General features: G+C 36.3%; 1 protein-coding gene across 3 annotated transcripts in view; it reads left to right on the forward strand.

Annotated features, from left to right (window-relative positions):
• Arhgap42 (Rho GTPase activating protein 42) overlaps positions 1–18,553 on the forward strand; it is a 273,624-nt gene that overhangs the window by 246,479 nt on the left and 8,592 nt on the right. For 2 of the 3 annotated variants that reach the window (XM_047516699.1, XM_047516701.1), the window contains 3 exons: positions 306–368; positions 9,401–9,480; positions 9,901–10,594. In XM_047516699.1, the coding sequence (XP_047372655.1) occupies positions 306–368; positions 9,401–9,480; positions 9,901–9,989 (232 nt within the window). In that variant the 3' untranslated portion in view covers positions 9,990–10,594. Of the gene's footprint in view, positions 1–305; positions 369–9,400; positions 9,481–9,900; positions 10,595–18,553 lie in introns of those variants that run through there. The other variant, XM_047516700.1, reaches the window with a different exon arrangement.

Here is an 18,553-nt window from a genome sequence, read left to right on the forward strand (position 1 = left end):
AGAAAATGTTCCTTTTACTGTTCCTTCAGTTTTCTGAGGTAAAAAGGATAAGGATAGTAAGAGCCCTGTGGGAGGTAGCTATAGGTTTATTGTAGTCTGATATTTGAGCTGGAGGCTAGAGCTAAAAGTCTTTTTCACATTAAAAAATAAAACAATTAAAATCTGGTTCTAGTTTTGGAGGTAGTTCTCAATTAGTCTTTTTGTTGTTGTTACTTTGTTTAATTGATAACGGCCCTGAGTTCACATTGAGCAGAATGACTTTCTGACTGACTTTATGAAATGTGCATTTTAAAATTGTTTTTCAGAGTGGCAGCAAAGGCCCAACTATTTGAAAATGTTGGTTCACTTAAGCCAGTTTCTTCTGGGCGGTAAGTTCTCAAAAACTTTAAATGCATTAAAAAATATTAAACTGGTGGTGACATTGTTGTCATGTGTTGACATGACACATTTTCTGTGACAGCTCCGCCCTCAGCTTTGCAGATGGCCACATCCAAGTCCACTGGCCCTTTTCCAGGAGACACTGTCTGCAATTATCTTTTAGGTCTCCAGTTGTTACAGTGATGCATCATTTGCTAAAGTTTTTGTGAAAGAATTCTAACAGATTTCCTAAAAGACAGAAGTTGCCTTAACTCTTTATACATACTTGATTACATTCATTTAGGGAACAATTTTTAGAAGCACATATTTAGCTTTTAAAAGTTACATAAGTTTCTCTGGTGGAATCTTCATGAACATCCATTGGAAAATATGGTTATTCTTAAGGACTGCTGAGGCGTTGTAGAGCTAATTACCCCAGGCGCCTTCGGTTTTTAAGTGCAGAACTTCATTCAGTTTCCAGACTTTACTTTTCGCTTCATTGTTAAAAGGAAATGAATTGTTACATCTTGCTGCTATTAAGGTGCTTGCTTTTTAAGATCCTGCTTTCTTCTTCCTTTCTTCATGGATTCTTCTAATCTATAGTGGGTTTTGGTTTCTAATTTGAATAATAATATTTCATAAAGGTAGGGGTTTTTAAATATTTTCTTTTTAGAGAAAATGCTTGTTGTTGAAAGAGCAGGTAAATGACAGAACTTGAAGAGCAAACTTGATTTTTTCATATAGATGTACTAAGACACTTTTCAGCTTTCCATTCTGGGTAATTGAGGCTCTGGAGTAAAGAAATCAGATAATCAGCTATTTCTTATAAAAGTCATTCAATTAAAGAAATTTTTATCTATCTTATGAAAATATATGGACTTTTCCAGCAAGCATTTATTAAATACTTCCACGATACAAGGTATATGCTGGTTATTAGGAATTACAGTCACCTTCAAACTCTTTAGTTTTGTAGAAAACTGAATAGGGGCCTTCATGTATTAGTTTTTGGCGGTTTTTTTTTTTTTTTTCTGTTTGTTTGTTTTGTTTTGTATTTAACTTTACAGAGTAAACTTTGGTATCTAACTAGTGCTATGGTCAGTGAGTGGCTCCTTGTATTCATATAACCAACCTCAAAGCATTTTCATATCCTTTACCCCTGTGCACAACATGTTCATCTTCTTCCTTTTTACCAAGTTGAGGTGTGATAAAAAACAAGCGGTTGCTAGTTAGAGCAAACATCATTTCTCTGAGGTTGTCACAGTTTTAGGTCTTAGTGTGCAGGATTTAACCTTGACACTGTCCTGCCAGATGTTTGAATTGCTCCACTAGATGGAGCTCTTTTATTAGGAAGCTCTAAACAGAATCCACCTGTTCAGCAAAAACTCAAGAAGAGTCAGTCCTCCCTTAGTGTACAGGGGAATTGATTTTTAGATCCCCTCACCCCATGATACCAAAATCCACAGACACTCAAGTCACTTATATATAAAATACATAGTATTCACAGATAGCCTATTTACATCATCTTGTATACTTAAAAATTTATAGATTATTTATAATACCTAATATAATATGAATGCTGTGCAGATAGTTGTTATAACTGTATCATTTAGGAAATAATGAAAAGAAGAAAAGTTTGTACACGTTCAGTATTTTTCCCAAATATTTCAATCTAGTTGGTTGAATCTGTGGATGAGGAACCTGCAGATAGAGGCAGGGGACCAATTATAGTATAATCAAAAAGGTAATCCCATGGAACTTTAAGAAAATAAGCTAATGAAATAAATCAGAAAGCTGTCATTACTAAAGGTATATACAGATGTTTGACAATCACCATTTCTTGTATGCTTGTACATTCTAAATACTCCAAACCACTTCTAATAGTCATCAGCATAAACTTAGAGCTCACTCTGTAATACATTCAGGTTGGTCTTCCTTTATCAGCCAGTACATAGCACTGTGTGTGACATTATTACTTCTCCCCAAAACACACAGGGGAACTGAATGAATTGTAGATTCAGAGAGACCCTCATTGAAATTTTGGGTCTAGCCATTTCCTGGTTGTATAACCTTGGAGTTACACATTCTGGTGATCTGTTTTCTTTATAAAATGAAACATGTACAACATGTAAACATGTACAACAATGTATTTGAAATATATAGTAGGTGCCCTATAGATGCTCTCTACATTCATAACTATTATTGTTGTTATAGTTAGAATTGCCTGCCTAAGGCATTCAAGCCTCAAATTAATGTATTAAAGCCATTTGAACATATATAAGGGTCCCCTGATATTTTTTGTGCTGAAAAATACAATTGCATAATGCAGAACTTGAGGACATTTCCCAGGGTTAACCTCCTACAGCACCTATCTCGTGTTCTGTCTGGGGAGTTCAGGGTTACCCTTGAATTGGACCTTGAAGGATGGTGTAATCTGTAGAAGCAGTGGGAACACTTACCCATATTTGGGAAAGAGACCCATTTGGTGCTTTTAGTGGATGGCCTCCAGCAACAGAAAATTTTGGGAGTCACTCTGTCATTGAGCACGTGGGTGATTAGATCAGTAATGCACTTGAACAGATGAAGTGACTTTTTCAGGAGGATGTGGAAAGGAGAAAACAGTCAATTATTGTGGATGGAGTTGGTGAAATTTAGGACTTATTTGGAAGAGTACAAAAGCGTAAAAAGCTACCAAGTTTGGGTTGGTTGGTTTGCTTGTTTGTTTAATGAATGGGATCATGACTTGACAACCATTTTGATACTAGCAGTAAGAGACAGGTACAAAAGACTCCCAGGTTTATGAGACCAAGCATCAGAAAGAATAGTAGTGTAGCTTCTGATCTTAGTGCGTGGGTATGACAGGGGAGGAAAAGTTTTAGCCATAGAGTTGAGGAACCTGAGGGGCAAGTGAGGACATTAGAAATGTGCAGCTGGAAGCAGAGCGAACTTGGAGTTTGATGCCATTGGAGAGACTTCTGCACCCCAGTTACTTTGCATGGGTGAAGGTAAGGGTCCCCAGTAGTGGGGCTTATTAAGTGAAAAAGGAAAAATGGCCAAACCCTGTTCCTTGAGGAATGATTTTATTTAAGAATCAGGCAAAGAATGAAAGCAGTGGTCAGGAGGAGGCCTGCCCAGAAGTTGAAGCTGCTGAAAAGTATAGGCAATCAGGAGAGGACACTGGTGTTAGCCCCTGAGACATCATTGGAGATTTTTAAGAAAACAGGACTCTTAGAGTGGGGGTGTCCACCGTGCAAAAATCAGTGACAATGGACCACGTAAGGAGTTTCACCACAGACCTCATAAACCAGAATGCCTCAGACTGAGGCCTGAAGATTTTGCATTTTTGCCAACTTTCCCAAGTGAGTCTTAATGTTCATGAACATTTGAGAACCAGTAGAATAGAAAAAAATGCCCCTAAGCAGACATTGCTTATTTACAATTGTTTCTATAAAACGCTTTCAAGGAACAGCGTCACTAGTCTCACAATTATAAAGATATGTGGAAGATTGTCCCCTGAAATCTTGATTTCAACCGGTTATCTCAGAGGGGAGGTCCAGGTCCATTTGAAGTCCTATAAAGCAGGCAGTCTACATAAATATTTTCTTTTTTTTTAAATTATTTTTATTTAGCTTTTAATTGCAAGAATCAATAAATGGGATAGACTCAAACTAAAAAGCTTTTTCTCAGCAAAGGATTACAATCAAGAATGTGAAGAGAGAGCCTACAGAGTGGGAGAAAATCTTTTCCACACGCACTTCAGATAGAGCACTTATCTCCAAAATTTATAAAGAACTTACAAAACTTTACAACAAAAAATACCAAGAACCCAATCAATAAATGGGCCAGGGAACTGGACAGACACTTTACAGAGGAAGACATACAGGCAATTAATAAATATATGAAAAAGTATTCAACATCTCTAGAAATTAGAGAAATGCAAATTAAAACAAATCTAAGATTTCATCTTACTCCAATTAGAATGGCTATTATCAAGAACACAAACAATAATAGATGTTGACGTGGATGTGGGGGGAAAGGCACACTTTTACGTTGCTAGTGGAGTTGCAAATTAGTGCAGCCACTCTGGAAAGCAGTATGGAGAATCCTAAGAAAACCTGGAACGGACCCAACTTTTGACCCAGTTACACAAATATTTTCTGATGGCTGAATTGAGAATTAAGTGCTTGAGAATGATATGAATTAAGTGTCTTATTATAAACCATCAAATATTTCAGTTATAATCTACAAGACCAATATTTTGTTTATATTTACAAAGCACAGAAAACAAAGAATGAAGTTCAACAGTCTTATCCAGTGAGACTGAGTTACTATCACTGCTGTAGAGCAGTGGCTCATGAAAGATGCACACGTGAGCTAGAGAACCCATGGCATTTGTGAAGAGGAAAGAAGTTAGGAATTTTGAAAGTAATCGCATTTGTCTTCTTTTAGGACATGGCGAGAAGAATAACAATAGTTAACCCAAGAAGTAATTCTTTGCTGATTTCATCACCTGAAGATAATTACTATTCATTTTTGTTGCACAGCCTTTTCATCTCACTTAAGACAGTGTTTCTCAAACTTTTGTTCTCAGAACACCTTTATAAACTTAAATCATTAAGGATCCCAAGAGAGTTTTTAATTTATGTGAATTTTATCTATTGCTGTTCACTGCCTTAGAAATATAAACTAAAGGCCAGGCACCTGGCACATGCCTGTAATCCCAGTAGCTCCGGAGGCTGATGTAGGAGGATCGTGAGTTCACAGCCAGCCTCAGCAACTCAGCAAGGTCCTAAGCAACTCAGCAAGACACTGTCTCTAAATAAAAAATAAAAAGAGCTGGGGATGTGGCTCAGTGGTTAAGCATCCCTGGGTTCCATCTCCAATACCAAAAAAAAAAGGAGAAATTTAAACTGAGAAATTTTAAAATATTTAATTATTTAAAATGAAAGTAAACTCACTATATATTAACACAAATGATATAATTTTTACCAATATAATATTTTCCAAAATAAAAAGGTTTGCATTATTTTACATTTTTTGCTGATATCTTTGATATCTAACAAAATAAATAGATTCTCACACACATTTCATCACCTAAAGCAGTGATGTGTTAGGGTCCCATCTGTTCCCCTTCCCTCCCCAGGTCCCTGACCACACTTTGAGAACTACTTTATGGTAAACACACAGGAAATCAGGAAGAGGGGAAGAAAGGGGAGTACTATTGTCATATTTTATTTTATGTACATACAAATATATAGCAATTAACTATACTATTATGTATAATTATGCACCAATAAAAAATGTCAAAAATGGAAAAAGAAAAACATAACACAAAAGGACCCATGGAGGTGTCATTCACTATTGGTCCGCCATAATATCCAACACAAAATAAATGATCAATAAAATTATTGAATGAATTGATAAAATATTTATTTTTAGCATACAAACAACTTTGGTGCTCACATTTTTACTTCACTCTCGGTGGAATGGTAGTATGTCTGCTTTTGGCATAAGCAGCTTAACCCTACACACACATGTGGAAGTTCCTTATCATTGAGACATTCAGTCAGTACTCAACTCAGATGTCCAAGCCAGAACCAGCAAATGTTTTTTTTTTTTTTTTTTTTTTTTTTTTTTTTTTGGTGAGGTGGGGGGAGGTAAGGGCTCAGAATGGGGAAACAACCTATAAAAAACATACATCTAATTTTAAATAAATGCAGTATTTATTGGCAAACTGTCCTGGGCAGTTTAGGGAACCTTGCCAAGGACACTTACATCAAGTTTTCACCTCATGTGCTTTTTACATAGCCCATGTTCTTCACTAGCATTAGTTGTATTGATCCCTAATACTAATTGAATTGGTATACTCTATATTGTTCATTAAGTCCTCTACTGATGAATACTTAGATTGTTGAGATTTCTTACTTTTAGCTTTTATATATGGTACTGCTTTGGCATCTTCCTACTTCTATCTATGTGCACTTTTATTCCCTTCAGAAGTGAAATTTTCAGCAGTATACAAAGTGTGCATGTGCGTTTTTCATTGTTTAACAACCCTAGGAAACATCACATGGATTTTATTGAATTTTTTTTCTTTTGTATTTAAGATAAAACAGGCAAATTTTGCACACGGACTCTATGAAACCTTTTTAAGTTTACTGATCAACATTACACGGCCTTTAGAGTTAGGAATGAAGCTGAGCCATTTTTCCCTGATGAAAAGGGAAGAAATGACTTTTAGACCATAGATGTCATTACCTTATACTTATGTGAGGTAAGAAGCAGGATTTTCAAAATGCTTTTCAAAGGGGTATTAGAATCCTCTGAAGAGATACAAGAGGTGACAGTGTTATTTTCACATCCTCTTCAATACACAAGGCAGTAAGAGAGGAAGCATTAGCACCCAGAGAGGAAACTTCACTGCCACAGAAGTCCACATTAAATCATGAAAGCTCTTTGCTGAGTGAACAGAGCTCTGCAGAAGAAAATTCTGTATAGTCATGTGCACAAATAATCAAAAAGTCATGACAGTATTTTATGCTTTGTATTTTTGACACATTTAAAAATACCTGGTTTTTTTTGATAATATGATTAGTTTGTGTGCTTCTCCCCTCCCCCACACAGGCCATAAAATACTATAAAGAGAATATTTGTGTCCGAACTAGTAACAAAAATAATTTGGTTGCATTTTAAGATGTATTTTAAAAAATTACACCATTGCAAAAGTTATTATTGCATCATTGCAGTCATTTGTACAAATTTCAAAATTGTTTTTTGTAGATTTTTAAGTAATTTATCAAAATCACTCAAAGAAATAAGGCAGCGTGATTAGAAGAAATTGCTCATGTTAGAAAATGTGAGTTTTTAAAATATTTACATATTTTTAGGGAAATGGTTCTGCAGTTCTCAATTATTTTCTGATCAACTCAAATGGTTATAATTGGCTAGATATATAGGACAAACTGATATTCTATTTAAAATTGCCAAAGTCTGAATCTTAGAAGTCTTCAGAACTTGATAGCACCCTTTCTGCCGCCTCTCACTTATCTGTAACCAACACATCCGTGTGCATGTGCAAACACACACACATACACCCCGAGGTTTTTTGTTTTGTTTTTAATGTAAAGCCCTGTTTTTCCCTGGGTGTCTCATACAGACAATGTTTTACTGAGAAGTTAGTCTGTCTGGGCCTCTTGTCATTAACAAACCTGCTCCCAGAGCAAGATTTTTGAACATACAACCTCAGCCTAAGACTCATCTCAAAGGAAGCAGACTCTGCAGGTGGAACTAGAACTTTCCTCCTTAAGTTTTTCAATCTTCAGTTGCTTTTTGGGTAACTTAGTTAAAGTGGCCAATCCTCATTCTAGAAGTGTCTGGATAAGACTCAAGGTCTAGCTCCAAAGAGGAAATGCAGCCATAAGGTAGTGCTGTTGATTTAGGGGAGACAGCAAGTACTGCTGATGTTTCTTGGCAGGTGGAGTTCTGGGACCTCAGGGAGGACAGACAAGGCTCCTATATCTTTAAAAGGATTCATCATGTAGACAATGAGCCTAGCATCTTGCCTTTTTTTTTTTTTTTTTAACTTAACTGTTTAGCAAATAGTTACTGAGTTGCTGCTAAGCATCAGGAATCATCCATGGAGGTACATTCCAATTAGTGAAGAAGATAACAAAAATATCAACAGAGACAACAGAATACCAAATTATCAACACCACACAGACTTGGAGCAGGAGGATTTGATAGTTGCCTGAGTGCTATTTTAGAGTTCATGTTCAGGGAAGGCCTGACCTGTAGCAAAGCTCTTGAAAATTCAAGTAAATGTGAAGTGTACAGCCAGGTTAAGATCAAGAGGAAAACATCTCAGAGGAACCACTATGACTTTGGCATATGTGAAGAAGAGGAAAAGGGCCTACATGACTGGAGTATCTTGAGTGATCAGAGGCAGGTATGAAAAGAGGTAGGAGAGATGAACACACTAACACCTGGAGATGTAAGGTTTGTAGACCAGGTCAGGAAACTGTTGAAGGGTTGCTATCAGGAAGTAACATGACTGCTTCAACACTGCTCTCTGGTTGCTCTGTAGATAGTAGACTGTAAGAAAGCAGAAGGGGAAGTCTAGAGGTTTTAGGATGTTTAGAAAGTTACTCAGTCAACCAGACCAGAGGTGACATTGACTTGGAGTCTGTGGAAGATTTAAGTGGGTGAAGTTAGGGAAGTTGCAAGTCCTCCTGAGGCAATTGAATGTTGCAGAGTAAAGGGAACTTGCCTGGTAACTTGATTAGCAGCCTCAGATGATGGCTTTGTAGTGTTGGGTTCCATATTTTTAAGTCAGATCCCACATAAAATCCTATGGCTCTGGTTTCTCTTTAAAAATCAGAGTAACTAGCTACATTGATCATGAATTCAAATATAGAAATGACTATAAGAAGTTGTGTGTCAGCTTCCCTTAATAGGCAATAGGCATCTCTCTGGTTTGTAAAGTCTCCACCTATCCCTGTCATCTCCCTGACCCTGAGGCCATAATTGGTTGTCATTTATTATCAGCTATTGTGTTTCTTACATCATACCCACTCAACTTATTTTATCATATCTCATAGACCTTTTAACTTTTAGACATCACCTCAGTTTGTCTGAAAATTAAAGTTGGAAAAAAAAAAAAGCTGTAGGGTACCCATGAACCTTGGTTCCTATATAGTTTGAAAAACAGCCTGTTCAGTAGCTTCCTAACAATTAAATATACCAGTCTTTAAAACCAGCCTATATTGTGTGTTATAAACCATGTGGTTCCTGTAGTGGGGGCATTGTCTGGAAATACAAGGGCTTTTGTTGCCAGTACTGTTCAATCTCTTGATCTGGTTGCATGATTGTGTTTAGTTTGTGGAAAGTACATTAATGTAGAATTGCATGTGTGTTTTCTTTGTATGTATTATATTCCTGTTATCACTAGCAGTTACTAGCATTCTTTTAGAATAGTTTTAAGTACAGATGTACTCAAGTTGAGTGTTGTGCTTATTTACAAATTGTACAAATTGTCTTAATCTTTCAGCCAAGCCAAAGCCATGTATTCCTGTAAAGCAGAGCACAGCCATGAGCTCTCCTTCCCACAGGGGGCAATATTTTCTAATGGTGAGTACATGCATACCCTTCACTAGTGCATCATGGAAGAGTGAAGGAATAGTATGGCAGTAAGAGTCCAGAGTAGTAGCCAGGCACCTCAGGTTCTGCTCCAGGCCCTTCTTCTCACAACCTACATGAGATCCTAACTTCCTCCCCTCAGGAATGTGTGTGTGCACACCTGTCTCTGTGCCTGATTGTATAGAAGTGAGAAAAACCTACCCACCATGTGTGCATACACAAACACACATAGATTGTCTATGTGAAAACAAAGAGCATTTCAACTTTAAAGGGATCATAACATTGTTTTGTTTGACAGTGTGAATTTATGCATCTACCTCTGATGTAGATTTGTGCCCATTTATGTATTTATATAATTACTTGAAACTAATGTTGATTGAGTGACATTAATTTTCTTCTTTATTTTGCCAGTGTACCCATCAGTGGAACCAGGATGGTTAAAGGCAACTTATGAAGGCAAAACAGGACTAGTCCCAGAAAATTATGTTGTCTTCCTCTAATACTATTTAGTGGATGGCAGTATCTTCATGGTATCCATGGTAACAAATAATAAGTGCTATGATTTTTATCTGACACAGATATGGGGATCAACCCACTAAATGAAAACAGTCAATTTCTATCAAGTTCTTCATCAGCAGACTATGTAGCTCCCTATTAATGGAGAAAGAAAAAATGTTAAAATTGTGGCCATTCTTTTTTGGCTGCTTTTTTATTTTATGGTAACAAGTAGTTTTCCACAATGCCTCTTCCATAGCAACTGTAGAATCTCAAATACTGTGTTCATTACTATATCCTTAAAATCTGGAACCCAGAAATCTGCTTATATGGATTTTGAGATTTTTTCCTTTACTGCCTGGCATTCTCTGAGGAAGCTTGATCAATACTTAAAAGTATAATTTAAATTGTTCATCTATTATTTTTTCTTAAAAATAATACTCCTTTTATATATGATTGTTTTGCTGGTCCTAAACATTTCAAGGAAATATAACTCTTTGTTTTAACATTATTTTATATGTTTTCCAAGTAGATGATAATATTTCAAAAGCAATGATATACATAATGTCTGTAAAAAAAAAAAAAGCCAAATTAAGTCGTACACTGATTCTGTAAATAATCCATTTAAAATTCCAGATAACTTCCACCAGTTTAGAGCAGGGATCAGCAAGCTTTTTCAAACCCAGGGCCTCATACATGCTAGGCAAGTGTTATCACTGAGCCACATCCCAGCCCAGCAACTGTTTCTGTAAAGGCTTGATAGTTGATATTTTTGTGGTGTGCTAGATTTTACTTGTGGGTCATAACTTACTGGCCCCTATTTTAGAGGATGTGTAAAACTATCTTCATAATTTCTGGATTTTACAAAATTTTACATTAAAATATAAATACTAATAAATCATATGGACATATCCTCTACCAGTAGCATCATAACGGTATCACAAGAGAATAATTATAACAATGGGAAAATTATAAAGATGCAGCTCATTGCATGCAACTGAAATTCCACTTGTGACATTGTAGTGTCAAAGTATTTTGATGACATCCAGCTTTGGCTTATCAGATGTGTTTTCATGTTCTCAAAAACACTAATGGGAAAGCTATTTGGATCCTAAAGTCTAGGTGTGGTTGAAGCAAAATAAACACAAAAATACAGGATTCTTAAATCACATTAAACGACAATGTTTGAAATTATGTCATCATCTTGAACAAAAGGGAAATCTATATGTGATTTTCTTTTACGGCATTCAGTTTACTAGGAATTTCACTGAATTTATAAAGCATAGAAATAGATATTTGCTACCTAATTATATATTTCATCAACCGGTTATATATCAACCATTTTTCTATTATTTCTATTTCAATAATTCTAATATATTATTTCTATAAATATATATGATAAAGAGCCTTTCTTCTTGAGATTCCAAAAGGCTGGCCTGCGACCAGCTACCATGGCCCTGCTCTGTTTGGCTTTGACAACTTACTGGTTATTTCTGTTTCTTCCACTTTAGAGACACTCAGGTATTTACTGTATAAAACTTTTTACATATTATAATCTCAATTCCATCTACTTGTAAATTAACATTTCTAGAGCTAATAAAGATGCGCACAACTATGCCTCAGAGCATTTATGCTTTTAAAAGTAAAAATAATGGACTTAATTAACTGGTAAAGAGGGTAACAGTAGATGGATAATCACAACCAGGAAAAATATCAGTGGATTGAAATAAATGAATGAAAAACATATTCCACCATTAACAAAAATTAGTAATGTTATGTGAAAATCTGATGTTTCTCCTTTCCTTTTTCCTCCTGCTGTTGATCTCTGTGCACTGTAATGAGGTATTGCTGGAGCTTCCTGGTCAAGTGGCCCTCAGTAGTAGTAACACCATTGCTGGCACTGTAATTGCCCTCTGCTGGAACAGAAGGTAGTCTTTGCAATGTACCAGTCCCTGGTCTATATGCCCCTCCTCAATTTAAGCACCCTTACCATTGTCTGGCATCTGGCTAGATTAGGACCTCTCAAAGCAAATTACTTTTCTTTCAAAGACCAACTTGACTCTAAAAGAGAGATTCAGAATCTTACTTCACTTGCTGCTGCATAAAGAAATTTCAAGTTTTTATTTCAACGTTTTATTTTAACACAGAGTGTCCCTGCTTCTGAGTTGTCCATGAGCTAATTCCAGTGATGCTCAGTAAGGAATTAACTGCATAGGATGTGCATATGACATCCAACTCTCCTTTCTAACGGAGAGGCCTATATTGTGGCATAACTTGTGGTCTTTTTCCTGAAATGAACTACGTGCTGGTTTGTGTTCTTTTGTTCAAAGTTTTGACTTTATAGGTTTGAAGGAATAGTTCATTTTTCTTCATATTGATTACATGTTTAAGTAAGTCATGGCCATATACTGGAGAGAAGCTAAGGCTGCTTTTCCCTTGAAGTAAGTTTCCTATGAAAAGGTGTCTTTAAGCACCAAGAACTAAAACACCTGTACTATTAGTTAGTCAAAAAAGTAAATAATGCCAGTCATGAAAAAAGCAACACGTTCTGAATTATAATTGTGTTGGAAGTGTGAAGATTTGTTAAAATTGCCACATTCAAACCTTTGAAACAAAAATGTGCTCCCAAACCACTTCTTTCAGTGCAATCAGTATGAGCATGAGATTGAGGGTCTAAATTAATCATCTTGTATGTTTTGTGAAAATATCCCTGAGTACAGAATATGCATTTCACAGGTGACTTTTGTTATGCCATTACTCCATGTTTAGTTTATAGAAACTAGTCATTCAACTGAAGGATTTTTCTGTATTATATGTGAATATCTGAAAAGTGAAATAATCTTTATATTCCTGTAATGTTCATGAAGTATGAGAGGGAATCGTTTCTCCTTTTGTGATGTAAGTGGTTTTGCTTGTGTGTTGTGTTGGTTCTCCATGCTTTGTAATTGTGCATGAGTATAACCAGGTTTCTCAACCATGGCTCATTTGCTGGTTCTTTGAGGGATGGTGGAGAAAAAAAATATGTACCTTGTATTTCCCATAACCCCCAAGCTACCTGATTTCCAAATAGAAAAAAATAAAGTCTTATTTGTGATAATTAGTTACACATTGTGACATGCCTTCTAAAAATCCACTATGTTGTGAAGAAAACAAGTCTTTTACTATAAACTGACACCTGTCAGTCTTCTCACTCCCATTCTTCAGGTCTAGGCAGAAAAGGCTGTCATTCATGTGGGTGCTGACTTAGAAGAGTTCCTCAGAGCCCCATCTTGGGCAGTTTCAGTTTGTAGCACAGGTTGAACACCCTTATCCAATATTCTTGGGACAAGAAGTTGTGGGGTTTTTTTTCAGATTGTTTTGCAATATTTACGTATATATGAGATACCTTATATATATATGCAGACATTATGGGGATGAGACCCAGGGTGAGGCAGGACATTCATTTATGTTCCATATACACCTTGTACACCTAGCCTGAAGTTAATTTTATCTAATATTTTTAATAACTTAGTGCATGAAATAGTTTCAGAGAATGGGGTCTTTCATTGCTGGGGTCATGTGCTTGCTCAGAAAGTCTCAGATTTTGGATGAGGGATACTCAACCCATAATGCCCCCAACTATATATTGATAATACCTTAATTAGCATTAAGAATGCCAGTCTGATTTATACTTTATCAGCTGAAGTCAGGTAGACGAGATTAGAATCAGATTTTGTTCTTTGGTTTCATAATACATTTGGAACTTACAGCTTGAGTCATTGGATGAGACTCCAAAATCATATCTCCTGGTAAGGATAAAAAGCAAAGGCTTGACTCTTGTCCAGAAGTTATTTTACTCTTGAGCAAAGGTTTCTACCTTAGAGTAAAATTGCTCTCTAATTTTGCCTTGTTTACTTTGATATTACCTTCTGAAATCCAAACACGTTTAAAAACAAGATTAACCTTCCTGAACAATCTTCATCAGCCTATCTCCTGCTGATTCACATACTCAATAACATGTATTTATGAGCTAGTCTCAGTTTCCTGAGCACATGCACTGTCTGCTTCCATCCTTTCCATTACCTTTCTGCATCAGATGTGCAGATTGAATTGGTGATAACCTTGGGAAAACTCAGGATTATGAATGGTGTGGACTTTTAGAGGATAACATCCTTGAAAAAGCTTTTTCATAATTTTAGAGCAACTGCACTCATTCTTTTAATTATATGAAGCATTCACAGTAATCCATTGACAGAAAACAAATCGGTATGTCCCAGACCAATGTTTAGAAGCTGTTTGTGTGGGGAGGGAGTCCAGCAGGTCACCACTTCACCCTAGGCACTAATGAGGGAGAGACCAAGGTCAAGGGTAAATATGTACTAGTGCTAAATGGAGATAGAGCATCTGTGTATTTATTGAAAAGTTCCAAAAGACACAGATCATTTTTAGTTATTACAAGCATCTTCCATTCAAGATGCTCATGTACAGGGCAGCCTGAGGAACTTCAGTGTTGGAGCAGGGTGGAGGACTGAAGGTGCCCAAACTGCCTCTAATGAAATACCCTTTGTATCATCTCAGTGTTTCTCACAGTCTATACCCTGCCAGGGTTGAGAGCAACCCAGTTGTGCCTTGAATCCAGTCAGTGTCTTAGGTGAAAAGGGTGCATTGTTTTCTATGTGACAGCATGTTACAGGTTTTACACCCACCATCATGTCCTCAACTGCCTTCTTTCTGCAGAGAATGATACCTCTATATTTGACCTAAGAATACTGCCTGCATATGAGTTACATTAAAATCCACATTATCACCACGCGTTGAAGGCTGGAATTTTATAAGTCCTTTTTGAACTTTGAGCTGAAACCTTTACAGTAGGAAGTTTGGCAGGGAAGACGCCTGGGTTTTTAATTCAGAATACTATTTATATACTGTTAAAATTTGAGGTACTATAGTTTATATAAAAGTTGGATATTTAGATATTGTATTTTAGTACTAGGAGCTTCTTTGCAACCATTAACGTGACAAATTAAGTAATAAATATGAAAATGACAGTAAATTATCATATTGAATTTTTTGTTTATTTTGTAGTGTTCTGTATTTATCTGCACTTTGTGTATATGCATATATACACACATGCATATGTCAACATGTAAATAACCTCATGTTATTCCTAATCTAAATTGCCACGATATCTGTAATGTATGTTTACACTGTGTTTTAAATTACTTTAAAAATAAACTATATAAGCACATTTTAATTTAATCTTTGTATTTAAAGACCCACTGTGTTAGACCACAGCTCTCTCTCTTAACTTCATACTGGGATAAAACACAATTTCTAATACTGTGAATGGTTGTCATTTGGATAAGTAGAAGATCATAGCAGAATTTGATGACCTTTTCTTGATTGGTTAATATATTATGAGAGATCAAGAGAATATGGTATTAATAATGTAAGTGTTTAAGGAGAGAGAAAAATGGACCATAAACAGAATATGAACTATAACAGACTTATCTAAATATATGTTTGCAAAAATTTAAAAGTGTCCTGTTTTAGTCAACTTTTTCACCACTGTGACCAAAAAGGCATGACAAGAACCATTAGAGAAGGAAAAGTTTATTCGGGACTTATGGTTTCAGAGGTCTTAGTCCATAGAAGGCAGACTCCATTCCTTGGGGCTCAAGGTAAGGCAGAACATCATGGAGGAAGGGTATAGTGGAGGAAAGCAGGTCAGCACATCACACCAGGAAGCAGAGAGAACAAGCATGCTGTCCTCACCACAAAATATAAATTCCAAAGGCTTACCCCCAGTTACCTCCCTTCTCCAGCCATACCACCTGCTTTCACTTGCCACTCTTAATCCTTATCAGGGGATTAATTCACTGGTTGGGTTAAGGCTCTCAGAGCCCAATCATTTCATCCCTAAACCTTCTTACATTGTCTCACACAATAAGTTTTGGGGGCGACCACATATCTAAACTGTAACATGTACTATGAATGAAGTATTAGCATGCAAATATCCTCTTAAATATTTATTGACTTTAATGACCTTCTTGGTCACTATTTGACATCTAACAAAAATTTGTTTTTCTCACATCGAAGAAAATCATGTACTTTGTGTAGAAAATGGATTATTAGAGTGCAGCAAATTGCCTTCAAAACTAAGCCTGTCAGGTTCTTTGAGCATTCAACCTGGTTTGAACAAATAGATTATAGTTTTTATCAAAATCAGAACAGAGGTGATAAATTCATGATACAAGACCTATTGCTATAAAAAGAGTAATCAGTTACAATATGAATAAGCTGAAAATAACTGTTGGTAGGTGTATTAGTCGGGATTCTCTAGAGGAACAGGAAGTCTGATTATAAAAAGGGGATGTATCAGATTGGCTTACTCCACCAGAAGCTGGATAGTCCACAATGACTGTCTACAGCTGGAGAGCTGGAAGAACCAGTAGCTGTGAAGTCCAAGAGGCTGAAGCCCCAGAACATGAAGGATCAATGGTGCTACCCTACCTCTACCAAAGATTTCTGGAAACTCCCTGGACAATCACTGGCAGAGTCCACTTTGGAAGAGAGAATCTGATAGCCTCAGACAATTGCAGCAGCAATCAAGAACCCATTCAAGAAGAATAGAACTTACCTCTGCTGCTGCTTCCTTGTTCTTCCAACTTTTATTCTTTCCAAACCATCATCCTATTGGGCAGTCCGCACTTAGTGGGTGTCTCTAGTTTGCTATCCCACATGCCACTCATTCCTAGACACACCCAGAAGCCTCTTAACCATTGGAGTATCATAATCCAATCAAGTTGTTGATTCAAATTAACTATTATAGTAGGTTATTAAGAGATCATAGCAGTTGACTTTTAGGAGTGTTGAGTTAGAAGAAGCTGACCCAATGGAATCCCTTATAATTGATATTCTAGAAATAATCTAGGTCTCAGTGATCAAATCTAGAATGGTTTAGGCAACAAAACAAGTATAATGTATTGGAAGTTTTGATTATAATCCTACGTATAAAATAAATATCCATGAATCCACACTGATTAAATGGTAATAAATTTAGCTTATATAAAATAAATGGGTAGAAGAACCAAATCTTCTTTAGAGAAATATTCCAAATGATAATTAGAAATATAGTGACTTTCCCTTCTAAAAGGTAGAGTTTAAACCTCCCTGCTTACATATGGGCTACACTTAGTAATTCACTTTTAAAAACCAGAGTGTAGGAAACTATCATAACTTTATAGAAAAGAAACCTACCCGCCCCTGTCGGAACCCAGTGATCAAAGATAACATCATCAGTCATACCATATCATTAACTTGCACCCCAAGATGTGTAAAGAGCATTTTACCTCTGTGGTGTTCTTTCCCCAAACCCATAACTCCAGTGAAATCATGAGAAAAACATCAGACACATCCATGTGGAAGACATTCTTTAGGATGTATGTGAACCCAATACTCCTGAAGATTATTAAGGTCATGAAAAATAAGAAATTACTGAGAAACTGCATCAGATACTAGATGATTCAGGAGACAGGACACTAGAGGGAATATGGAAGATTGCATTAGATTCTAGGGAGAAGAAAAGTAAATGGAAAACTGATGTTGTTCAAATAAAGTCTAATGTTAATGGCAAAAGAGAAAAATGAAAAGTGACATAAAAACTGTCCACAAAATGGTGCAATTTGCTTGAGACACCTTGACGATTATTTTTAATTCAAGTTATTTTTATTCATGACTTAAATACTTTCTTTAATTTCTCCCATTAAATCATGATCTCTGTGTGTAAGACATGTCCTGTTTGTCACAATTTGAAAACTTAAGCTATGTTAAATTTACAGTTCAAGTTTTTGGGTCAGAGTTGTGCCATTAAAATTGAAACAACCCAAAATTGAGAAGACAAATCCTGTCTTAAGCTTTTTTTTTTTTTTTTTTTTTATTTATTTTTTTACGTTTACATAGGGTAATGATGTTTCTTTTTTTTCCCCTTCCCCCCCACCCCTCCCACCCTTTTCCCTTTATACAGTCCTTCTTTCCTTCATTCTTACCGCTCTCCTTAGCCTAACTCTAAACCTAACCCTAAACCTAATGCTAACCCCTCCCACCCCCATTATATGTCCTCATCCGCTTATCAGCGAGATCATTCGTCCTTTAGTTTTTTGAGATTGGCTTATCTCACTTAGCATGATATTCTCCAATTTCGACCATTTGCCTACAAATGCCATAATTTTATCATTCTTCATTGCGGAGTAATATTCCATTGTATAAATATGCCACAGTTTCTTTATCCATTCATCAACTGAAGGGCATCTAGGTTGGTTCCACAATCTGGCTATGGTGAATTGAGCAGCAATGAACATTGATGTGGCTGTATCTCTGTAGTATGCTGATTTTAAGTCCTTTGGGTATAGGCCAAGGAGTGGGATAGCTGGGTCAAATGGTGTTTCCATTCCAAGCTTTCTGAGGAATCTCCACACTGCTTTCCAGAGTGGCTGCACTAATTTGCAACCCCACCAGCAATGTATGAGTGTTCCTTTTTCACCACATCCTCGCCAACACCTATTGTTGCTTGTGTTCTTGATAATCGCCA

This window comes from Sciurus carolinensis, chromosome 11 (genome assembly GCF_902686445.1).
Source record: "Sciurus carolinensis chromosome 11, mSciCar1.2, whole genome shotgun sequence".
Lineage (NCBI taxonomy): Eukaryota > Metazoa > Chordata > Mammalia > Rodentia > Sciuridae > Sciurus > Sciurus carolinensis.